Source organism: Sorex araneus, chromosome 1 (genome assembly GCF_027595985.1).
Source record: "Sorex araneus isolate mSorAra2 chromosome 1, mSorAra2.pri, whole genome shotgun sequence".
Taxonomy (NCBI): domain Eukaryota; kingdom Metazoa; phylum Chordata; class Mammalia; order Eulipotyphla; family Soricidae; genus Sorex; species Sorex araneus.
Genome location: NC_073302.1, coordinates 163,366,603 through 163,391,716, shown reverse-complemented (window position 1 = coordinate 163,391,716; position 25,114 = coordinate 163,366,603). Strand labels below are relative to the sequence as shown.

General features: G+C 39.5%; 2 protein-coding genes across 6 annotated transcripts in view; one reads left to right on the top strand and one right to left on the bottom strand.

Annotated features, from left to right (window-relative positions):
• The first annotated feature begins 1,167 nt into the window (after positions 1-1,167).
• Positions 1,168-19,311, top strand: CCNH (cyclin H). Of its 4 annotated transcripts, none has more exons than XM_055124147.1 (9): positions 1,168-1,588; positions 4,268-4,390; positions 5,864-5,937; positions 7,218-7,428; positions 10,803-10,966; positions 11,919-11,989; positions 14,212-14,323; positions 17,972-18,029; positions 18,819-19,311. In XM_055124147.1, exons 2-9 carry the CDS (start codon positions 4,310-4,312, stop codon positions 18,855-18,857), a joined length of 810 nt encoding a protein of 269 aa, XP_054980122.1. In that variant the 5' UTR covers positions 1,168-1,588; positions 4,268-4,309; the 3' UTR covers positions 18,858-19,311. The 4 variants fall into 4 exon arrangements, with proteins under 4 accessions (XP_054980122.1, XP_004613122.1, XP_054980123.1 ...); XM_004613065.2 differs by having other exon boundaries at positions 1,169-1,479; XM_055124148.1 differs by lacking the exon at positions 1,168-1,588 and adding an exon at positions 1,620-1,879.
• A 2,688-nt stretch (positions 19,312-21,999) lies between these two features.
• The window catches only part of RASA1 (RAS p21 protein activator 1), a 97,072-nt gene continuing 93,957 nt past the window's right edge, over positions 22,000-25,114 (bottom strand). The window contains exons 24-25 of one of the 2 annotated variants that reach the window (XR_008627948.1): positions 24,047-24,162; positions 22,000-23,132 (exon numbers count right to left, since the gene is read on the bottom strand). Coding sequence is in view for 1 of the 2 variants with exons in the window: in XM_004613098.2 (XP_004613155.2) it covers positions 23,049-23,132; positions 24,047-24,181 (219 nt within the window). In the remaining variant the exon portion in view is untranslated. Of the gene's footprint in view, positions 23,133-24,046; positions 24,182-25,114 lie in introns of both variants that reach the window. The other variant, XM_004613098.2, reaches the window with a different exon arrangement.

The following is a 25,114-nucleotide window of genomic DNA, read 5'->3' as shown; positions in this document are numbered from 1 at the left end:
TAGCTTGCCAGGCTCTGCCCTGAGGGCTCTCCAAGAGGGGCAGAAGAATCGAACACTTGGCCACTTGGCCGGGTGAAAGGCGAACGCCCTACACAAAACAAACATTTTCATAGAAAATAGAGGTATTCCATTTCCTCTAATAATTGACTTGGGGCCACACCCGGTTGTGTTCAGAGATCACTCTTGAAGGTGTTCTGGGACCGTAGGTCGATCCAACCCAGCAAGTCAAATATGCAAGGTATATACCTTATCCATTGTGCTATTTTTTTTTCACATTTAATCTATCTGATCTTTTTAGACCTTAATCCTGAATCTACTTTTATTTTATTTTTTAGAACTATTTCCTGTAAGTAAATCAAATTGTGTAACGTGGTATATGATACACAGGAGAATAAGGTATGCCTAAATAGAAATTTGTTAACTCAAGCAAGGACGGGAATTTTGACCAAAAAAAAAAGAAAAGAAAAACAAAGTTATCATCTCAAATGCAAAATTGAAAAAAATGTAAAAATCTCTTAAGTATGAATGATATTTACTGCATGGTTCCCTTGGGCAATAAAGAAGGTGAAAATTTCAAGAGCACTCTAACACTACCAAACCCGGTAGCTTTAGAGAAGTAAACAGTTATCATTATAGGGGCGGGAATAAAGACAAAGATAAAGATTAGACAAGAGCACATTGCTGGCAAAATTTTATCTGTGTATGCGTGTGTGTATGTGAATACACACTCGCATATATTGTTTCTATTTTTCCACTTTCCATCTCCAGGTTCCATTTTCTTGGAGATCTAGAGAGTTTTGGTGTTGCCCCAAACTCAATCTCTCTTAAAGGAGCCAAGGATTCTATTTGCCCCACTCCCGCAGGACTTCAACTCTCAAACCTTGACTCAAACGTCACCTTCTCGGTGGGGCCTACTTGGAAACTTATTTAAGAGTGAACATCTTTCCAGGTTCTCTCGCGGCCGTGATTATCCGACTGCACTTCATTCGAACCTGCACAAACCCTAAAGGACCACCTGTTCGGGTCACCCTCGGGCTTCCCCTTTAAATCTTGTAGGGAAGGGGCGGAGCCAGGGCCCAGGCTCCCCCGGGAAGGCGGTGCCGGCCCCCAGGCCCCGCCCATCGCGTTCCTGCGCGCAGCCCGAGAAACACGCGAGACGTTCTCCGCCCGGTCGGTTCAGGAAACGCGACGGCGGATGGGATCACCACGTGGTCGTGACGCCATCGCGCCCGCGCCGGGTGGGCTGACGTCGCCGGTTTCCGCGGGATCCGGGCCGCGCTCCGGCCGCCGCTGCCTGCGGAGTTGCGCTGTGTGACCGTCTCTTTGCTTCTCCGTCGCCCGGCCGGGGCCTCGCGCGCCACCATGTACCATAACAGTAGCCAGAAACGACACTGGACTTTCGCCAGCGAGGAGCAGCTCACGCGACTGCGGGCGGACGCCAACCGCAAATTCAAATGCAAAGTGGTGGCGAACGGGAAGGTGAGGACCCTTCCTCCCCGCCCCGATCTCTCGAGCCCTGGCCGCACCCGCACCGCAGCCCTCGCCTCGCTTCACGTCCTGCTCTTCCGCGGAATGCCTTTTCTCTGAGGTCAGCACCGAGGGGTCGGGGCGTGCAGAGACGGCCAGCAGCATCGCCCCCGTCACCGAGTTGCAGAGAGACAGAACTGACCCAACGCGGCGAGACGGAGACCGGCTAGGATGCTCTCGCGCTTAGTTCTAGCGAGACGTTCCCTGGCCCGGCGGGGCTCTGGGGGAGGTCTTTGCGAGCGAACGGGAGAGCCGACGCGTACCCAGGGAAGGGCAGAAGTTGCAAAAGGGGGGTCGTTGGAATCTCTGTTGTCCACGGTCGCGTGCGCTGGGAGCCCAGTTACCTGTGCAGGCAAGACGAGGGAGTGGGGGATGCGGGTGGGGGAGACGGGTGACTGGGAAGCGGGTTTGAGGCGTCTGAATTTAATGCTGCCGGGATGGGATACCTTTGGGGAGGGTTTTAAATCGGAAAGGAAGTTGGCCAGATTCCGTGTTAGAAGTGGAGTGGGTTCGGCAGCGCGTGCGCCTGGAGACGGGGCAGCAGCACAGACCCATTGGCGAGTCCTTCCTCTCAGAGCCCCCAGGCGCGTCTCTAGTTTGCATCGTCCCGTACAAGTTGCACCGCTAGCCGGAGTGTAGGCTTTAGCAAGTGGTGCGTGGCTGGACCTGTTGGGACCGAGGTTTTTACTTATTAGGGGTGTGGGGCTGCACCCGGTGACAGTCCCCAGCTGCTGCTTTTGCTGGACTGGCCAGTGACGCGGGGGGGAAGGGGAGGGCAGGCGCCCAGTGGGTCCGTTCCAGAGCCACAGGGCTACATCCGGAAGAACTAAGTGCACCCTAGCCCTCGGAGCGCGTTCATGCACCTTTTGGGGGTACTCGACTTTCGTTTTGGTTTTGGATTCACGCCCGGCTGTGTTCAGGGTTCCTGGCGGGTCTGTTGCTCTGTGGGAGCAAGACAAACACCCTACCCCCTGTACTAACTAGCTCTCCGTCCTGCTTTACTTTTACGCTCCCAATAGGTTTTGTTGTTGTTGTTGTTAGGGGGCCACACTCCGTGGTGCTCAAGGCATACTCCTTGCTCTGTGCCCAGGGAGCAAGCACTGTATCGGGTGATGGGAATCGAACTTGGTTTGGCTGCCCACAAGGCCTTTCTGGTGTACAGCCCCACCTACTTAAAATTTGGTCTCTTTCACCCCTCTCTTTGTGTGCTGTACAAACAAGTACGTCAGACTCTGTGTACCAGGCACTTATCTAAGCATTTAGCATTTATTTCTCTTTGTTTGTTTGTTTTGGGGTCACACCCAGCAATGCTCAGGGGTTACTCCTGGCTCTGCACTCAGGAATTACACCTGGCCCTGCTCAGGGGACCATATGGGATGCTGGGAATTGAACTCGGGGTCTGCTGCATACAAGGCAAATGCCCTACCCGCTGTGCTATCACGCCAGCTCCTAGCATTTATTTCTCTTAAACCCCACATCTGCCTCCTGCTGTAGCGACTGCGATTGTTAACTCTTACAGCCAGCAGAGACTGAGGTACAGAGATGTTGAGTAACTTCTCCAGTTTTGTTTATTTTTTTCCAACGCTGCAAAGCAGAGGCAGGAGTTGAGCTTTATGAAGGAGATCTTGCCTTTTCAAGATCTGGTATCCTCAGGTGTTTATTTGCTGGCTAGCTGAGTTCTTTATCCTAGTAAGGTTCTTCTTCGGTCTCTCTCTCTTGCCTTATTCTCCTAAGGATCCATTTTATATTGAGTTATCCAACATTCACTGAATAAGTGTTGAAAAGATTATTGGAATTCTGTTCCGTGTTTAAACCAGCCATGCCAAGGTCTGTTGTGGTAAGTCATGTGCCACTTTTTTGTAAAACCTGCTTTTTAAGTAAAACAGCAAAATTTTTTAAAAGCTTCACATATTGTTCCCACCCCACTTTTTTACAGAAAGCATGTCATAAAATCTGTGAGAATTAAGGAGCCCACTCAGGTTTCCTATGACCTCAGCCTTCCATCATTAGAGACCCCTTTCTTAATAAGGTCATATTCTGAGGGACCAGTAATTAAGACATCACCATATCTTTTTTGGTAGCTAGAATTACACCTACAATAGAACCTGAGGGATACTTGTTGTAAAGTTGTATTTTTAACCATATGGTATATTCTGTAGAGTTTACAAGATGGGTGAGGTCATGTTTTATACATTTTTTTTAAATTGTATTTATTATTATGGGGTTTGGGGACAACACCTGGTAGGGCTTACTCCTGGCTCTGTACTCAGGGATCATTCCTGGTGGGGTGCTGGAGACTGTGCCAGGGATCAAACCCAGGTTGGCTGCATTAGATCATGTGATAAAGATGGGAATTATCTTTGAAACACGGATTTTTATTTACCCCAACTTATGTGATCTAGTGATTAAGAAAAAGACTATGAAAAGCTTCCCAAGCATTCACAATGTATGTCTTCATTTTAACTTTATACATGACATCCAACTTATGTGTATATGTCTGAGGGCCTTGATGATTGCTTTTAATTTAATGAAGCAGTTGTCTACCTGACAGTCTGAGGAACTAGAAAGTGATACTGTTCATAAATGTTTTCCCAAAGTATTTTTGATTACAATAATTGAGCTTTTCTATAATAAAAAATTAGGTCTTTTAAAACCCTTCAAAGATACAAACTGCATTTAATTAGAACAGAGAAGATTTTAATTAATTTCACTAAATGTTGTTGTAACTTTTTGTCTAAAGGTTCTTCCAAATGATCCAGTCTTTCTCGAACCTCATGAAGAAATGACGCTCTGTAAATACTATGAGAAAAGATTATTGGAATTCTGTTCCGTATTTAAGCCAGCCATGCCAAGGTCTGTTGTGGTAAGTCATAGTTGGGATAAAATATGCTGTGCTTTAGCTAACTTCTGAAACTTAACCTTTTCTAGTTTTTTGAAAGTGCAAACTATATTTTAAACTTCAGTTCCCTACTTTATCCAAATGCACATTAGTTATATATGCATTCATTTTTGTCATTTATCTATTTTTAATAAATGTTTTAAATTATGAATTCCTGTATCACATCTCTCAAGTGTTTGAAGTCTCATTTCATAGTCAAAGAATTTTGAGTTCTGATAAACAGGTCATGACATTCTCATTTTATAGAGAAAATTAATAGCATTACTTTCCCTTTAGGTTCTGGACTAATGAACAAAAGAGGGAACAGAACAGCGCTTTTTCAACTCTATCACTGTGTTTGAAATAATGTATTCATTCATCATTATAATTGTATGTCTGAGCTGAAACTTTTGCCATAAGAAATTTTTAAACCCTGATTATTAGAAACTGAAAATACATTATTGATTAAAAATGTCTGATTGCTTCAGATGTGGGTCTGGGAACCCCAGCTTATATACACATGTGTTTTTTATGGTGGGAAAGTGGTAGAAAGAAACAGGCAGTTACACTTTTTGAATGTGTGCATTTACTCCCTGCAATTGTTCCCATTATGTATATTGCAGAAGATAAGCTGTGAATAAATAATTAAAGACTTAAAACATAAAAGAGGACAATGAAATATTTTTTCCTTGGCTCTTAGTTTTATCAAGTAAGAAATCTATCTTAAAATTTAATTATGCAGCATAAAAGAATTGTGACTCAACAAAGAATTACCTAAGAAATAATGTTTTATAAAGTTGAAAATTGAAATATGTTGAAAATAAGTCCAAAAATACTTAGAGTATTTTCATAGTTTACCAGATTTCTATCTAGGATCCAGAGAGATAAAGTACAGGGGTTAAAGTGCTTGTGTTGCATAAGGCTGATCCTGGTTCTATCCTGGTTCCATGTGGAAGTTGTCTTAATGCAGTATGCCTCTTGATAATTGAGGGAATGCTTTGGTTTTTGTTCCCACAAAATAAACTAATTTAAAATTTAGATAATTTTTTTTTCTGTCCCAAAATAGACTGGTCCAGAGAGAGATTACAGGAGGTAAGGATTGCCTCCCATGCATGTGTTGGACCTGGGTTCTCTCCCTGCTCTATGCTTAGAATCGCTTCTGGTAGGGCTCAGGTGACCGTTTGGGGTGTCAGGGATTGAACCAGGGTCAGCCACAATCACGTTCACTACCCTGTAATACCTCTCCAGTCCCGATGTAGCTTAGGGTCTTTTGTCTGTGATTTTCTTCAGTAGATCACTATAGATTATTTCTATAAAGAAAAATAAATATATTTGGGGATTATAAATGGGTAACTTTTTTACAGGAAAACTTTCCATAAGTATGGATTTAACTTCCCTTACAGAATTTAACGGTGATATGTAAACAGATTCTGATAATGTATGTGTTTCTAATCTTAGGGCACAGCTTGTATGTATTTCAAGCGGTTTTACCTTAATAACTCAGTAATGGAATATCACCCTCGGATAATAATGTGAGTATAAGTCTCTAATGTATTAATTTTTAAGAAAACCTTTATGCTTTTTTTTAGGGAGTATGTGTGAAAAAAGATGAATAAAGGGTAATTCACACCTATTTTTTTTTCCTGACACCTCCTTATGATACTTCCTTTCCTATAATACTGGTGGAGTTTGAGTTTCAACTTACCCAAATTCAAACTGTTTTCCTCAACTACCTGAAAACCTTTTAGTGGCTTACTTCTCTGTGTTGCTTTGGGACACAGAGCAACACTCCTGTTGCTCCTCTCCTCCATCTAGTCATTTTATACAACTGATAGTTCCAAAGAGCAGCTCCAGAGCCCTGGGGCCCCTCCCAATCATTCTCAGCCAGCTGGGCCAGCTGATCAATGTGAGGGCCACCAAAGTGGTGCTGCTTGGGCTCTGGGGTGCCTAGAATTACTGGGGTCACTCTTCAATGTTTGGGGATCTCACAGGCTACTGCAGTGATGCTCAAGGACCTCCAGGGCTTCGTGCAGATTCTTGGTTCCAGACATCAAACTGGGGTCAGATGCATGTTCCCTAACCGCAGTGCTGTCTCCAGGCTCTTCATTTGCATTCTACCAGTCTAGGTGTGGGGGGCATTATAACTTCCAATATTGATTTTTGTGCTCATTTTATTCCTGGCTTCTTACTCAATTATTCCTCCTGGCTATTTTTGTTTTTGTATTTGGGGGAGAGGGAGCACACTTTGATCTGCGCTTAGGGCCTGCTCCCAGCTGTGCTTAGGGGATCATGCACTAGGAGGATTGAGCAAAGCATGTTACTCTGTTTACCCTTTGAGCCGTCTCCCTACTGTCCTTCATCTCTACCTTCCCGGGTGTTTATATAAAACTGATATTAAGATATTAATGGTTGAACTATCACAGTAACATTCACAGTATACATTAACCTAAGTTTATGGTTTTCTCATGGATAAAAGATTTGAATGGGGCTGGAGCGATTGCACAGGGCGTTTGCCTTGCACGTGGCCAACCCGGGTTCGATTCCCAGCAACCCGTATGGTCCTCCGGGCACCACCAGGAGCAATTCCTGAGTGCAGAGCCAGGAATAACCCCTGTGCATCACCAGGTGTGACTCAAAAAGGGATGGGGGGGGGGCAAGATTTGAATGGAAATTTTTCTTTAAGATAAAATTCTTGCATTAATAGCAAGATTTGTGAATATTGGGCAATTTTTAAAGATACTTTTAGGGAGAAATGTTTAGATATTTCTCAAAGTATATGCTTATCCTTCCAATCTCCTTATTTTTCCTTTAGGCTTACATGTGCATTTTTGGCCTGCAAAGTAGATGAGTTCAATGTATCAAGCCCACAATTTGTTGGAAATCTGCGAGAGAGTCCTCTTGGACAGGAGAAAGCGCTAGAACAGATTTTGGAATATGAACTGCTACTTATACAGCAACTTAATTTCCACCTTATCGTTCACAACCCATATAGACCATTTGAGGGCTTTCTCATTGATATAAAGGTAATCTTGTTATTAAAAAAAAATCGAAATGCACTGGTTTGCTATTATTCTCTAATCAGAAGAATCTAAATTTTATTACAACTTGTAGTCATCCTACTTGATACCACATAAGTCCAGCTATAGGTGAATTTTGGTTAGTTTTTCTCAAACTCTACCTGGAGGACATGGTAAACAGATCGTTAAGCTGTCATTTCAGAACTTTTCATTTAGTAGGTCTGTAAGTACTGGTCCAAAGACCAAAATAAGGAGCACTGTGAGCTTAGGATGCATTTAAAAATTTCAGCTAACTAGGGACCAGAGACATGGTACAGTGAGTGAGGTGCTTGCTTTGCATGTGGCTGACCTGGGGTTGATCCCCAACACCCCGTAAGGTCTCCTGAGCACTGCCAGGGGTGATCCTTGAGCTTAAAGCCAGGTGTAAAACCTGAGCACTGCATGGCATAGCATAGGGGGGAAAAATAAAGAGACAAGATAACTCATAACTGATGAATACTATCTGATTTAATTTTAAAACCACTTTTAAAAATCCCTTATTTTAAACTAGATGGTTGCCAATGTCCTACTGTTAATGTATTGTGGACTTCAGTCAATATATAGGCATCAAAAGTATAAGTAAATAAACATTCACAAAAACAGCTTTTTGTTTTTGTCCAAATAAGAGCCCAAACAAGATTGATTGTACAATCTGGGTACAGTCAAATAGAAGTCAGGAACAGTTTCATTCATCTTGGTTAGTGAATTTGGTAACTTCTGTATGCCAGTCACTGCTTAAAGACATCACTGGGAATAAAGCAGAAACAGCTTCAACTTCAGTTGGTCTTATAATAATCTGATGGGACAGATAATAATCATGTACTCAGTGTGCTAAATGGCACCGTGGGGGAAATATACGTTAGGAGGACATCATTGAGAGAAAAGGAAGATGGTTCTGGGAGGTGCCATTTAAGGTGAAATTCAGAGCAAGAGTAAGTGGCAGAAGTACGTGGCAGAAAAGAGCCTTTTAGAGCAACTTCTCCAGGCAAAGGCCCTGATTCAAGAACCATAAAGCAACAAAGAACCTAAGTCACGATTAGAGATGGGGAGGAAAAAAGTGCCACATGAGTGAAAGGTACAGTATGAAATGTGGACATGATGTTAAGAATTTTGAATAGAGCAACGGGAAGCCTGTTAAAAATTTATCTGAGAAATTGTAATAATTGGGTTTGTAGCTTCAAAAGTTAGCAAGGTACGGTGCTGGAGACACAGCTTGGGGCTGGAGCACATGCTTTACATGATGGAGTTCCATCAAAGCACTGCCCACCACCGTGTGTGTGTATGTGTAAAGTGCGTGCGCGTGCACACTGTCTGTCAATGAATATAAAGAATCGAAACAGGGATGCTAGTTAAGATGTTAGAGTAGTTCAGGTACAACATGGTTGTTGGTTTGCAGTGGCATTGGCTGCAGGGAGAGAGCTCTTTGGGCTTCAGACAGGAAGCAGAATCAATAGAGCTTGATTGATTACAGATAGAAAATGAGGACGGGGTGGAATCCCTAGATTTCTGGCCTTCGTGCATGCTTTAAATGGTGGCACATCTATTGCTGCAAGGAATACTGGCACAGGAGAGATTTGGTGAAGATATGTTAGGAATCTGACAAGTTTGGGTTTGGAAACAAATTTATCTTGTTTGTAAGTAATCCAGATAGGTGGTCACTCGATGTCTGGGCTGGAAATAAAAGGTCTGGATGTCATTACCCTAGGGAAATTGAAAGAGAATTCTTCCACTGTTGAAGTTCTAGAAATGTGTTTATGGGCAGGAAATCAGAATGGGGGAATTCGTGCAGTGAATGAGGACTGGGTGGAGCAGTGGGAGCCAGCTGAGAGATAAGGGACTCAAGTTCTGAGGAGGAAGTAGAGAACAGAGGTACTTGAAAAAGGAGGTGTGAGGTGTGAATGGCATGTGTGATTCTGAGAAAATCAGAGCAGGCATTTGGGGGTAATGACAAGATCAAGGTGAAGCTGCAGAATGGACTTGAAATTTTGTATTAGTATGTAGATAAGGTTTTTTACTGCTTGCAACTTTAATGTGGATTTATGAAATAAAGCTAAGGGCTTACAATTTATAGTTCATCTTAAATTATAATTATGTGGAAATATGCAATTTTCCATATTTCTTGGACATTCTTTAAAAGTTGTCACCAAGCAAGATTCATTTTCATCTACTTTCCCCATCAAAGTAAAACAGGAAACTATTTTTTAGAAAATTTTTGGGCCACACCCTGCTGTGCTCAAGCTGACCAGACTGCACTCAGGGATCATCCTGGCAGTGCAGGGGGAACCATATGGGGTGCCAGAGACTGAACCCCATCTGCGAGCAAGGAAAGAGCCCTACCCACTGTCCTGTTGCTCTGGCCTCAAAACAGAAAAGGATTTTCAAATAAAAATTGAACTTTGGTTTCCTAATGTGTCCTTAGCACTCACTCAGACTGTCTAGGAAACATTTACCTAGGAATATTTAGTGTGCTTTAGACCAAATCAGAAAATTTGGGTGTGAGGATTGCCACTTTAGGGCCACATCCAGCAGTCCTCAGGGGTTACTCCTGGTGGTGCTCAGGGACCATGTAGTGCCTGGGGTCCAACTCAAGTTAGCCAGTGCAGGGCAAGCATCTTCATTTCTGTCTTCTTTCTCCTGCCAAATCCAGTTAAGTCTCTCCCTTTCCCTACATCCTCAGATGAAAAAGGGATCGGTATAAATGAGAAGTGTCTCATTTATTCTCAGCATAAATGAGAATAGTGTCTAAGAGTTATACTGGGTACTTTAGAGATGAAATATAACAAGTGTATATCTTGTTATGAATGAATTGCATTCAAAAAGCTTAAAAGCTGCAGAGTGAACAATGATTCCTTGGCAAGAAGCAGTAGTTCTGTGGACTGAATGAATGGATACAGGTCTGGGCTTCTTTCCGTTTCACATGGTCCTCCAAGCACGTGGGTGTGTGTGGCCCACAGACATACATACACTCCGTTTCACAAGGTCCTCTGAGCATCTGGGTGTCTCTCCCCCCATCCCCCTATCTTGCAAAAATGTAATGACTATATTTTTAGGGTATATTTGAATGTATAGTGTAGAACAATTTTGTAGGCTGGGAATGTAGAACAGTGGTAGAGGAGTTGCCTTTCATATTTGAAGCCCTAGGTTCTATTCCTGTACTGAAGAAAAAGGAAGAAACTGAAAAAGCAGTTTGGTATGGAAATATTTGTTGCCGCTTGGAGTGTAGGAAAGGGCTACTTTTATAAAGTTTCCTCTGTTATATACTTACTGTTAGTTTACATATTCCTGTTCTGTTATTCATTAAACCTTTCAGAAGCACTAACATTTGCAAGCTTGATTTTTAGACGCGCTATCCCATGTTGGAAAATCCAGAGATGCTGCGGAGAACTGCTGATGACTTTCTCAACAGAGTTTCATTAACAGATGCTTATCTTTTGTACACACCATCCCAAATTGCCCTGACTGCCATTTTGTCTAGTGCATGCAGAGCAGGAATTACTATGGAAAGGTATTCATTTATTTTTAACTTGAAATTTACAGTATTTCTTCCTGGAAGTTTTACTTTGTGACTGTAATCCTTCATATCTCCTACAGCTGGGAGGGTAGACGAGGGCAACTGAGGGAAGAAAAAAAAATTACATTTTAAGAAGATCTTTAAAAATTGAGTTTGTTATATTCAAGCTAGGAGGATCCTTTTGTGTCTAAGTAAATGGGGTGATTCTAGAAAAGAATGATAAAGCTGTTGGTATATAGCCAATTCAGAAGTTTTGAACTGGTGAAGAACATAACTATAACAAATGTCTGTCTTGCTTTATCATTATTCAGTGCAGCACATGTAGCACATTTAATTTAGTACATATTTGCTGAGAAAATAATCCTCTAGGGAATGCCAGGATGAATTGCAATTGAGCTGTAAATAGTAATAGTTAATACATAAATGCACACTAAGAACCCGGCTGTGTGATAAAGTACTTTACTTGAATTTAATTCACTTGATTCTTACAACAGTATCTGGTACTCATAAATTACCCGTATTATCATCATATTATCACTCACTGAAGCACAGACCAAGCCGCAAATTAGACTTTACAATTTTTATGTCTAATTTCTCTGACCTTTGAAGTTCTGCTTGATTTCACTTGAAATAGCTGCTAAGGAAAGGGCCATAAATTAAAACAAAGTAAATTTTGTGTCTATGTTTGGAGTCGAGGGAAGTTGGGGATGGTGGTTGGGGAATGCCATGAGACTATAGTGAGACAGGGTACCAAAGGCAAGAAACAAGGTCAGAATGAGCCACAATCAGAAGAGGTTAAGAAATAGTTGTAGATTGTTTTCTGGGGTTCAAAGTACTTGTTATTTAATACCTTTTAAGTGAATATGGGCAGAAATAATTTATATCATTTTCCCCTCAAAATGCTGAATATACTCAATAAATTAAAACTTTTGCCTTTCTTTACCAGTTATTTATCAGAAAGTCTGATGCTGAAAGATAATAGAACTTGTTTGTCACAGCTGCTAGACACAATGAAAAGTAAGTAAAACACCGTACAAAATGTTCTGTTACAAAGTTCCTCTCTAACTATCTTGATATTTACATTACAGATAGGTTCAATTTCATTGTACCAGGGATGCATGAAGACTATACTGATGGGGATCAAAAAAGATACATGGAAGGAAATAGTGTTCACATATACAGAACTTACTAGAGAACTGAATTGAGATTCAATTCTGACTCTAGATTCAGAATAGGGTTAAATTGAAAATAGGGTTGGTTTTTTTATTTTTTATTTTTTAAATTTGGGGGACTCCCAAACAGCTTGGTGCTTGGGGGAGGAGGGGAGATCGGGGGAGGCAGGGGAGACAGCTCAGAACCACTCCAGATAATACTCAGTACAGTGCTACTCTGCACCATTTATGGGCCATTCACCTCCGGGAGCTATCCCTGAACAGAGCCAGGAATAAGCTTGAACACCGTTGGGTGTGTGAATCCAACTCTTTTCTGTAACCTCCAAAGCCTCCCTTCCCCCCCCCCCCCCCCCAATAAAAGTCAGTTTTGCTTAAAGAGCTGGTAAAAAGGGGCCTGAAATCAGTGGGGGGAGATATTGACAACCTGCAGGTATTATGCTGTGACACCCCTAAGACATTAACATTATTGCAAATCATATCTAAGTTAAAACCCCTTAAGCTTGGCATAATTTAAAAAATAATAACTTTCTCATGTATGTATTTATCTTCCCTTTTTGATAGACATGGTCGATCTATTTTCCCACTTATTCTTTTTTCAGAATTATTAAACATATTGCATTATATGGAAAAGTGAATTATATTTATTCCTCCCAACCTTTTTTCAATTCTCCTTGTTGAATTTGTAGTTTTTTCTTTAAGTCTGAACAAACTAATCAAATGTGAAATTGAAGATCTTAATCTTAGATAATGGTAGGATAATAAGTGGGTATACTTTATATACTTAAGATATAAAGATATTTTAAGGTATTTTAAGCTTGAAAGAAAAGAGGCTTTCCTCTTAGAGAACTATGGATTTGTAGTTAATGAATCTGTAGATCTCCATTTATACCACTAGAGGGTTCACTTTCAAAGTGAACTGTTACTTGACCATAGACTGAGTGAGGCTCATGGAATTCGGTGGGTTGTAAGGGGCCTTAAAGATTTTATAACTAACAACAATTTTATCAATGATAAAAATCTCAGCATTTTTATTTTTTGTTTGGGGGGCCATACCCGGCAATACTCAGGGGTTACTTCTGGCTCTGCACTCAGGAATTACTTCTGGTGGTGCTGGGGGTGAGGGGGAGGGAAGAGGACCACATTAGGATGCTGGGGATTGAACCCAGGATGGCTGTGTGCAAGGCAAATGCCCTCCCTGCTGTACTATTACTCTGGCCCCCTTGGTATCTTTATTGTATTATTTATCTTAGAATGAAATAAAAACAGCTGTTTATAAATCAGCATCTTATAAATATTCATAATTTTTTAGAACAAAGATTTTAAATGTGTCATAAGAATTTACTTGAATAGTTGCCCTTATTTACATTATGAAAAAGTCAGTAACATAATTACCTAGTAGGAGCATGTGACTGGTTATTAAAATATGGATCTTTCATTATTCTTCTAATAACTCTTGGAATTTAGATACATAAATCGTAGTTGAAAAATACAAACGCACCAGGTAGAGGCTATTTCTGCAATTAGAAAGTAACTCATGGAGCAATCTGTTTTAGCATAAAGAGGAAACTTTTTCCCAAGTCTAGGCTTTGCAAAGGACTATTCACACATTTTTTGGTAAGTGTCCTCCTTTCATTACAGTATTCTTTATAAATAAATATACCCTTGACCCAAGATATCTAGGGTTGGATGTTCTAAGTATCGTTGGTCACAGGGAAAGATTCTCATTAAATTATGTAGGAATTTTTTTTTTAATGTTAAAACCAAAAAGTCAGCTTTGTATAGGATTGTATGCCCCCATCTCCCAAAAAATACTAAATTGTAATGCAAGCTATTTATGCTGTACATAGTCTAAGCAGCAATGACCATAATCACTTCAACAGGATGGTGTTCCTTGACTTTGAAGGCAGAATTTTTAATACAGATCTTGATGGTGATAATCACAGAATGAGTAGTATGTCGATCCCCCCAAATGAAGTTTTAACTTCCTTAAAAAGTTTTAACAATACGTTTTAATCATCTAGTGTAAATCCTTTTTTTTTTTTTAAACAAAAAACAAATTCTACATAGGCATGAGAAATTTGGTAAAAAAGTATGAAGCTCCTAGACCTGAAGAAGTCGCTGTTCTGAAACAGAAGCTGGAGCGATGTCACTCTGCTGAGCTTGCACTCAACGTGACCACGTAAGTAAAGGTATCAGTTATCCTCCTGCTGGCCTTTAAAAGAAAATCATGTACATGGTAATTTTTAAATTGGAGAAAACTGACAAACAGTGTCAGTTTTTTTCTGTTGGGCCTTTCTGACAGAATTCAGTGTGGGATAAAAACTTTTATAGTATAGATCTGTTCCTATTGTATAGGGCCATTCCTGGTTTATGGCCCTGTGATCAATTTCTTCTCACGTGAGTCCCATTTACTGCGACTGCATTCTAGGGAATTCATGAACCTCTTCTTTGCCTTTTCAATTTTGGTTTCTTTAGAGATATGTTATTTCATATGGGCAACTCTAACAGACTTAATTCTGCTAAGGAAACTTGCATATTTTCCTTCAGTCGGAAGTGTCACATTGAAGGCAGGAAAATGCTGTTAAATCTCTTCTAACCGCCCAAAGGGTAAACCCTTGGCATCTCCTCCATTTGTAGGCTAGATGTAGGAATACCCGTGCTGTGCTGTGTGTGCTTCTTATAACCCTTAGCATTCAACACAGTTGTGGATTTGTATGGGTGACTGAAGTAGCAAAACATTTTTCTATTTTCTGTGGTATGCATTGATTCAAAAAGTTCTTCTATGTATTTAAGATCATCTGATATGTTTATAAGCTGCTGGTTTGTGTCTGAGAAGCCAGAAAATCATTCCAAATGCTTTCATACCAAATACAAAACTCAGACTAATATATATAAAACATCGTCTTTTTCTTTGTTGCAATAATTGGGGGAGGGGGCTCACATGCTTGAGTGCTTTCCAGACACATATCTGGTTGTATGCCAGGGATCACAAATGGCAGTTTTACTGGATTTGTCCTTGGTGTGTGGGGCGATGTCTAGACTGAATTTGTGTCTCTTGCTTGCAAAAGCACCCTCAAACTTTGTTGTTGGAGAAAATGAATTATATAGGGACTTGGAAAGTGTATAATAACTTGAAAGCATTGCTCTATACAGCTCAAATTTGTATACTGATGCCTGACCAAAGGTAACAAAGAACTTGTCATAAAGAATACTGACTTTAATGAATGACTGAACTGTAGCCCTGATATTCTTCACAATGATTTTGAAATGGCTTAACACTAGGAATTGGCAGACTGTGCCACTAGACAAATCCTGATAACTGCCTGGAGTATACTCATCTACTGACACAGATTAGCATCAGTTTGCACAGTACCTCTGCTGTCTTTACACCACTGCAGAATATTCAGGTAATTCTGAGAGAAAATGCATGGCATTCAAGGTCTAAGAATAGTAAAGGTATAGTAACTTTGTGGATCAAAATGTAATTTTCATACTGTTACAACCATGTAGCCTAAACTACAGTGAAAATTAAAAATCAGGCTCTGCATCCTTTTGTTAAAGACAGCATGTATCCCTCTAAGATTTAAGGGGATGAAATCTTGAGGGTAAATATTGCAGACAGATCGGATGGGGTCCCTGGAAATGAGGTTTGGGAAATAAGACTTAAGGTGCCATGCTCGGAAACAGCCCAGAGGCATGAAGAACAAATCTCTTTGGAGAAATCAAGGCACCTCCCAGAGAAGGGCAGACCCCTCCCAAAAGCACCACTGCATTCTTGAGTGCCTGGCCTGGAGTAATCCTTGAACATCACCTGGTATGGTCCAAAAACAAACAAATAGAAGCTAAGAGAATCTGAAACGTTTTAATAATAGGACAAGACCCAGATTAACTTTTTCTTTTCGGGCCACACCTGGCAAATTTGGGGCTTGCTTCCAGCTCTACGCTAAGGGATCACTCCTTGTGGGCCATATGCGGTGCCAGGGCTTCAGTCTGAATCAGCTGTGTGCAGAGCAAGTCCCCCTAACCGCTGAACTACTGCTCTGCCCCTTAGATGAACATTTATGTGTGTACAGAACTCCAGGCCAAGACAGTCTGGAGAAACTGTATGTAATGGTCTAAAAGCCATTCTTTGCCTTATTCCTCCTCCTCCTCCAAACCTCTGTATTCTCTTTTGAATGTGTATCTTTTTCTCCCCTCACACTTCTTGATTTTAATTACTTTTGCTTCACTGAAATAAAATTAAAATTACTTTTCAAAGAAAATATATCAACCTCAGAATTAAACCATTCAGACCTTTGTAGCTAGGTGACTGAATGAACCATTCAGTACAGAATACCTAATTCCCAGTTTATATCTTACTGCAAGTTCCCATCTACTTTATGCCGTATGAAACATATTCTAACTATGAATAATTAAGGGTGATTCTCAAACTAAGGACTTTAAAAATACAGACATATTTTCATAAAATACAGTAGCATTACTAGAAAATGAGATGATAAAATAAGTACATTTTATTAGAATTCAACATTGTAAAATTAATCTATTAAACTGTCCAATTGCTGTGAAAGTGTCTACATGCACATATTTGATTTCTGTACTTAGTATTGCACATGGAAAGTTGTTCAAGGACCAGCAACAGCATGTGGACTATAACTATTTGAGATAAAGTATTTATTTTCCTTGGTTGTTAAAATTCCTTTATTCTTTGAGTTACATAACTATGCTGTCATTATTGAAGTTAATGAGTACAAGTAAACTGAAGTTATCTTTGACCAAAACTCAACCACCAATCATAATCCATGAGTTGGTTGTTTGGTGTTAACCTTTGCCAGCTACATATATGTGTGAAACTTTTCTTTCAGTTACATGTGTTTGCAGATATTGCAAGACATTAAATACTAATTTGTAACTATTACCATTACCAATCTGGTTGAGAAAGTGAGACTGGTATTTCATTTGCATTTCCCTTAATTCTACGAGGCACCAGTACTTCTGCACTTATCAGCTATTTTTATCTCTTCTATATTGCTTGATTTCAATATTCTTGCCTGATTTTCTGGTGTTGACTTGTAGTTACTTGTATATCGTATATAGTTAGTCTTTTATATATTTCTTCTGACTTGTAATTGAAAATTTGTCTTTTGCCCTACCTTTTATGCCTGACTAACTTTTCCTATAAATCTATATATCTTGCCCTTTGTTCAGCTGTTAACAACCAATTTGAATTGTCTGTGAATAATGAGATAGAAATTTCATATTCTTCTAAAATAATCTGTTTACCAGCCATTAAAATTTTTAATAACTTTCCTTATTTTAAATATTTTATCACATATTAAATCCTGTCTATACGTGCACTGGTTTTTGTCTATTATTATGGAACTGATTCTTTGCTACTTTTAATTAGTTTTTATAGTTATGATAACTAGGTCCATACTTCAAGATTCTTTTGCTACTTTTATACTATTTCCCAGATCAGTTAAAATTTACATTTCATGAAACTTTATTAGAATTTCATTAAAATTTCATTGATTTTAGGGGCTGGAGAGATAGCACAGCGGGTAGGGCGTTTGCCTTGCACGCGGCCGACCCGGGTTCAAATCCCAGCATCCCATATGGTCCCCTGAGCACGGCCAGGGGTAATTCCTGAGTGCAGAGCCAGGAGTAACCCCTGTGCATTGCCAGGTGTGACCCAAAAAGCAAAAAAAAAAAAAAAAAAAAAAAAAAATTTCATTGATTTTAAAGATACTGTTATCCTATCCCTAATATTTCATGCTACCTTGCTAGTTTGTAATTTCTGTTGCCAATGTTGATAACTACTTAATTATAGAAAGAAGAGGAAAGGCTATGAAGACGATGATTATGTCGCAAAGAAATCCAAGCATGAGGTATGTTCCCAAAAAGTCTTTTCTTTTGGTTTCTAGGATGACACCTGTGAGATTTGGGTGGTAGGAGGATGCAGGGGAGCAGCTGCCCCTTGGAGACCATGTGGTGGAACTGAGGATTGACCCTAAACCCCTGGCATACAAAACGCTAGCTGCTGAGGCCCATCCAGAGGCAAACTGCACTTACTCCTGTACATTCTATTATTTTGCTATACTGTTAAGAGTGTATTGTTGCAATGCATAAGCATTATAGAGGTATAGTTTTTTGAAAGCCCTCATTTTTAGTGCATTCTTTCAATACAGGGATTTTCCTCACTGTTCTCAGCCTATCTAAAGTAGTATAATATCAGTTATTTAGTGAGGAATCTTCCGGTGGATATATATAGTCATGCTAAATTTTTACTGGCTTAACTCTTAAAGCATTTTTCTTCTTTCCTTAAAAATGAATTGCACTAATAAGTCAGAAGCCCAAAACATATTCCTCTTGGGAGTAGTCTGGTGAGACAATGTCATTGAGATTAAACCACAACCAATTGTCCTGTTGTATCTGCCTAATCAGTATACTTTGACTGGTTTGGAGGCCACGCTTGGCTCTGTTCATGGGATCACTTTCAAGTGATGAGGGTGCGATGCCCGGGACTGAACCTCAGTCAACCACATGTAAGGCAAAGTATCCTACCTGCTGTACTATTTCTCCAGCCCTAATAGTATATTTTCTTAAAGGAAAACAAGGTTGCAAACAGTATTGGTAGTGATTCAGTATAATGTTATGCTTATATTTTCCTTTCTCAGGAAGAATGGACTGATGATGACTTGGTAGATTCTCTTTAACCATTTGGAATAGACCTATCAACGTTATTTACCAATCAACAAGAGAAATTATATCAGCTTTTAACTATCTGAAGATGAAATAATGTTAAAGCATCTATGCATCATTAAACGTTCCTATTATTTCCTATTAAAAGTTGTCTTTTTTTTTTAAAGGGGGGTATCTTTCAGCACTGCTTTTTGTGAAAGTGTTTTCTGAAGAGCTGGAATGGCACCTACATTATATTATCTTCTAGTCTCAAATTTTCCTTTGGTTTTTCTTGGCCACACCTGGCTGTGCTCAGGGTTTACTCCTGGCTCTGTGTCCAGGGATCACTGGTGAGGCTGAGGGGACCATATGGGATGCCAAGTATTGAACCTGAGTCGCCTCTTACCAGGCAAGCACCCCTGCCAACTGTATTCTCTGGCACCTAATCTCAATCTTTTCTATGGTAGCCAAATTAAAATTTTAAATTTATTTGCCTATATTGATTTTCATTCTATTTTTGTAGGGGTAGGTGGAATTTAACTTGGTATGGGCCTAATGGAAGTAAGTGATCAGTGTGGATGCTTGGTGTAATGTTTTAAGCATGCTAAAGAATTTTTTTTCCCCTCCTAAAAGCTTCTTAGTTTCCCAAATGCCACCCTGATAAGTAATTTGTGTTAGAACTACAGCATCTATTTAACTGCCATATGGTCCAGTCACTTAGGGTAGTGAATACTTGTTTTCTTCAATTAGTTATATGAAAACATTTCCAGACAGGCTTTAGAGTAAATCAAATACACATCTGAAGTAGTTGTCTTGGTAGCAATCTTAGGTTGAGTAGATAGCTGCAAATGATATATTTGTTTTTTTATTATTTAGATGAATTCATATAGAGTTGGGAGTTACTGAGGATTTTTCAGAGAACTATGTTTAAATAAATTTTAAAAAGTTGATATAAAGGAAAACTGTGCCACTAGGTAACTTGATTGTGCATTAGAGCTACCTCTTTGCTTTTGTGATATTGAGTAAATTACTATAACTCTTCCAGTTGCCAAAACTGAAAGTGGATAAAATAATGCCTAGCACTCAAAGGATTAATAAAAATATTTCCTGCATATGTAGTGTTTTGATAAATTCAATCTTTTATGCTATTTGTTCATTTACAGATTTTACTTTCTAGTTTGGAACCTTATTATGAATATCTCAGATATTTTTCTAGAAAACTGGCTTGAAGGAATTTTGAGAAAACTCAAGCTGTCCTGAATCTAATTTTGGGAGCATATATGAAAATCAAGTTGCTAAGGCTGCAGGATGTAGCACTGCACTGTAGTCCCATTGGCATATCCAATTGAACCCCAGTTGGCCACGTGCAATGTGAACGCCTTACCTGCAGAGCTAACGCTCCTGGCTGGAGCGACAGCACAGCAGCAGGGCATTCGCATTGCATGCAGCCAACTTGGGTTTGATTCCTCCGCCCCTCTCGGAGAGCTGGCAAGCTACCCATGGTGTGCTCGATATACCAAAAACAGTAAAGTCTCACAATGAGATGTTACTGGTGCCCACTCGAGCAAATCGATGAGCAATGGGATGACAGTGACAGTGATAAAAAAAAATGGGGCTGGAGTGATAGCATAGCGGGTAGGACGTTTCCTTGCATGCAGCCAGCCCGGGTTTGATTCTTCCACCCCTCTCAGAGAGCCTGGCAAGCTACCGAGAGTATCTTGTCTGCACGGCAGAGCCTGGCAAGCTACCTGTGGCATATTCGATATGCCAGAAACAGTAACAAGTCTCACAATGGACACATTACTGGTGCCCGCTCGAGCAAATCGATGAGCAACGGGATGACAGTGACATAAAAATCAAATGTCTCTCCTCACTGTCAGTGCACCTAAGCTGTGTTTCCAGTAAAAGTATAGTTACCATTTATTTACCTTAATTTGAGAGAAAATTTTATAATATACGTGTTATATAAACATCCATGTCTTCCTATGGTAATTTTTTATATTTTAGGCTTTAATTTAGGGTATGTTTTCCATTCCCTTGCCATGAAAGAAGGAACCCAACAAATTATACTCATGAAATACGATTTGTACAAAAGCTGAGTGGAAGAAGCCAGAGTTGCCAATTCACGGATATAGTCCAGATTTAACAGAACTGCTAGAGAAGACCATTCACAACTTTGTTTCTTTTATTAAAGGTCACTCAACTTTTGCATTAGAGCAAAGTCCTTAAAACCTTCCTATCCAGTCCCACTAAAATGACTTGAGGTTTTATTTCTTCACTGGCTTGCTAAGTTACTCCAGGTCCTACAACATGGTAAGTGAAAATTTCCCATTTGCATTATAACACACAAAAAAGGGTTACTTTTAGGTTTGTATTTGTTTTTAGTACGAAATAATACTGAAGAGACCACTCAAAAGACTGACTGTCATCAAAGACCGACATCACCAGCAATGATCCATGGAGCACAGTAAGAAGCTTCAGAGCATGTCCCCAAAGAAATGAGATGCAGAAGCATTTCCAATTTCCAGTTGAGGAATGGTAGATAGTTAGGATCACTACAGACCATACAGATAAAAGAATCCAGCACTAAAATTTGGACTGTTGTGCATTTTGTTGACAGTCACTAATTTCTATTCCTTTGGTCTATCCTCTACCTAAAATGAGATCTAGGGAGAAAGGTACAGAAGCGATAGGGAAAAGCCTGTAGTATATACTGAATTTTTCCTTGTTGAGCTGTAGTTACGGACAGATCAGCACAGCTGCCCGTATAACAGAAATCCTTTACAACCCTTGGTTTACTTCATGTTTTCCCTACAGAAGAACAGAATAAAATGTTACTCCCAGCATCTAAACCTTTGGAAAATTTTGGTTTACTGTGGAAAATGTTTGAGATTTTCCTTCTGGCTTCCCAAGGCACTCACCAAACCCAGGTTTGGGTCCTCTACTGTTAGGGACCAAAAGGGCCATCCTGGTGGTGCTTGGGAGACCATGTGGTATAGGGATTGAACTCCTACTATCATCCCAGCCCTGTAAAACTCCTGTGTTTTTTCAAAAATCCAAATGAATAAATCTAAAGTTTCATTTTCTCCCTGGACCTTGCTGTGGTACTAAATTTGAACTCCTAAGAAAGGAAGGAAATAAATGCTCACCTGTATTAGACAGACATAACCAATTACATAAGATATCCCTTGGTTTTATTTTAACTTAACTCTTGTGAATCCTTCACACAAAAATACACAAACGGAAGCAAATGAAACTATACAGTCAAACTAAGTATCCAGCAGATACAATGAGTGGTCAGAGTTCAAAGATGGATAGCTATTAAGTGATTGATGAGGTTGTTTAGCTAATCAAATAATCAGCTTGGAATTAATGAATACTTTAAACAAAATAATACTTTAAACAAAAAGTATTCTAGGTTTTTTTATAAAAAAAAATTGGTAATCCATAAAATGGCTGAATGGGTAACATGCACTGACCAGTACAAAGACCAATAATATTTATTGAATTCAAACTATTTACTGTGTAAACATTTAACAAAAGCATTATTATGGGATCTGAATACAGTCTTTGATGATTCCAACAAAATAAGTGGTATGTTTAAAAAATAAAGCTGATGAGCAAATAGATCCATTCTATATATTTTCTTTCAACAGTTCCAGCAAGAGAAATAGCACAGTATTTTTAAAAAAGTGTACAGCAAAGATTGTTCCTATTATAATGGCAAATTCTGGAAACTGTAAATACAAATAGTCATTGAACAGTCAAACGGTCATATTCCTAATCAGGAAGGAGTTACAGTAAGAACAGTCTGTAATCCAGTTATACTCAACAGAGAATGCTTTTTCTTGTCAGTTGGTTTCATAGTTCTTTTTCCAAGAGACAGTAAAACTTTGGCAATTGGATATACTGAAAATATATTTTCAAAGTTCAAGATACAGTCATAGCATTTTGTTTTGCGAAAGGTGATCTGTACACCAAGGCTCAGAGGTTGGTAAAGATTGTTGAATCCGTATGTGGAAAAGTGCAAATATCCTGCACAGATAGCTTACAACACTGCTGGCACCATTATTCTCCAGCAGAATCTGGGCTTTTGTTTGCATAGCTCACACATCACTGGAATGTGGTAAAGTGTGCTATTTTTTGGCAAGAGCAGGGGAGACATACTGATGTGAATTACCATGTTGGGCATGCTGAAATCCATGCAGAACACTTGGTGAAGGCTGCTACCTGACATCGTTGGTTTTTGTGTACTGGTTTTGTTTTTGCTGAAGTAGTTCTGTTATGGCCAGAAGCTTTTTCAGTACATGCTAGAAAAGGAAACAATTGAAAGCTGTCAGCAATTTTAGGGAGGGATTTGCAAAGAGCCATCAAGTTAAAGGAATGCATAAAGTACTACCATTCTACTCAATGAGCAAAAACAGTTTTGCTGTTTTTGGTCACAACAGTTTTTATACACGAAAGTAAAATTAATTTGTTTGGCACTGTTCTATCTCACAACATATTTCACAAGAAGAACGACTTATTATAAATGGTATCTTAAGCTCTATCTTAAGCACACAACCGCTAGTGAATTCTTTGAAGAACTATGGAGTAAGTTTTTTCTTAAAATTAAACCTAAGCAGCTCCTTTTATCTTTCTAAAATCTTAGTTGGGTAGATTTCTCCAAGAAGAACTTTATAAAAACCCAGTTAGAGTTGTAAAAAGACACATGTCATGAGCCCATGGCATATATTTTGCATAAGTTTTTACAATGACTTGGAACCTTAATGAACCAGACTATTTACCAAACTTAAGGTCCCTGCCAAATGGCTAGCCAGTGTAATGACACTACTCAGGAAGAACTTAATAAAAATGGGTATCTCCGGATCTGGGGGGTTGAAATAAACTTCTTAGGCCATGTACTGTGTGAGAAAGACAAAGTCTTATGACTAAAAATTTAGTAGCCCACTACACAGTATGAATGCCATCATTTTCCATTACAGAATTACCAAGAACTCAGACTCAAGAGCCAGATTTGACAGTATAAAAAGATCTTGTAGTACTATAAAAATACACATAATCTTGGTCTAGGCCCATATTCTTTCCCTGCCTAGATCTTTTTTAGATAATAACTCAGATTCTTAAAAATGCTGACACAACTTACTACCTCTCAGAACTGGATGATAACATTCTGTTAAAAGTGCTTATGAAACAGTTTTTGTTAATATTGGCCACAACCTACCTGCTGTACACCACGCTCATTACTAAGTGTTCGCAGTTCATCGGAGTGGGCCACACAAATTTCATGCAATGCTGCTAAATCACGGGACAGGTCAGTTCTAGAATGCTCAGTAGTGTCTGGAAGTTCAGGTACATTCTTTAAGGGAATTATAAAACAACACTTAAAATACAGTCTACTGAAAATATCCTATTATAAGAGACAGAACTTTTGACATTTTAGAGTTTTGGGTTTTGTTTTGGTGGATCTGAGCAGGGTCATGCTCAGAGTATCATCTGGTGTCGGGTTCCTGCGTGCACTCAGCCTTCTGAGTTATCTCTCTGGCCCTATATTCTTAGAATTTTAAGGGGTTATGGGTGTTGGCTCAGTGGTAAAGCACATCTTGACAAGTGTTGGACACTAGGTTTGTATTCTCAATACCACACACACAAATAAATTCAAAAAATATTTGAGAATATTTAACATAAATTCTAAGGACTTATTTAAGTGTTACAGTCATGATAAATCTGACAACTGGTTTTGTGACATTAGTGCTCACTTCAAAAGCAGGCCACATCTTACACAGTGTACTATAACTGCAATTCAGTGAATAGGTTTCTCTTTTTTGAAAACCTGAACACAGGCCAAAATGCATTCTTTTAACTACTTACTTTTTTTTTGCTTTTTTTGGTTACACCCAGCGATGCTGAGGGGTTACTCCTGGCTCTGCACTCAGGAATTACTCTTGGCAGTGCTTGGGGGACCATATGGGATGCCGGGGATCGAACCCAGGTCGGCCGCGTGCAAGGCAAACGCCCTACCTACTGTGCTATCGCTCTGGCCTCCTACTTACGTGTTTTAAAAGCAACCTAAATTTAGACTTTTTCTACTCTTCTAGACTGAATTTCATTATTAAACTAGATAGTTGGTTAAAAATGATCAGTATATCTAAAACCCACATTGTGAAAATGATGAGAACCTGTTAACAATGTGTACTGCTCCAAACACTTGCTGATTTGTGAAAACGAATAGTATTCTTTTAATCCCAAATAAGATACATATAGAAAACTTAGTATTTTATTAGCACTAAAT

What these genes read in the sequence shown, in the direction of transcription:
- CCNH (XM_004613065.2), top strand. Translation starts at nt 1,363, where the DNA reads ATGTACCATAACAGTAGCCAGAAACGACACTGGACTTTCGCCAGCGAG. An exon ending in TATCACCCTCGGATAATAAT is followed by an intron (nt 5,938 to 7,217) that starts GTGAGTATAAGT and finishes TTTTTCCTTTAG; the next exon opens with GCTTACATGTGCATTTTTGG. An exon ending in CTTGCACTCAACGTGACCAC is followed by an intron (nt 14,324 to 17,971) that starts GTAAGTAAAGGT and finishes ACTTAATTATAG; the next exon opens with AAAGAAGAGGAAAGGCTATG.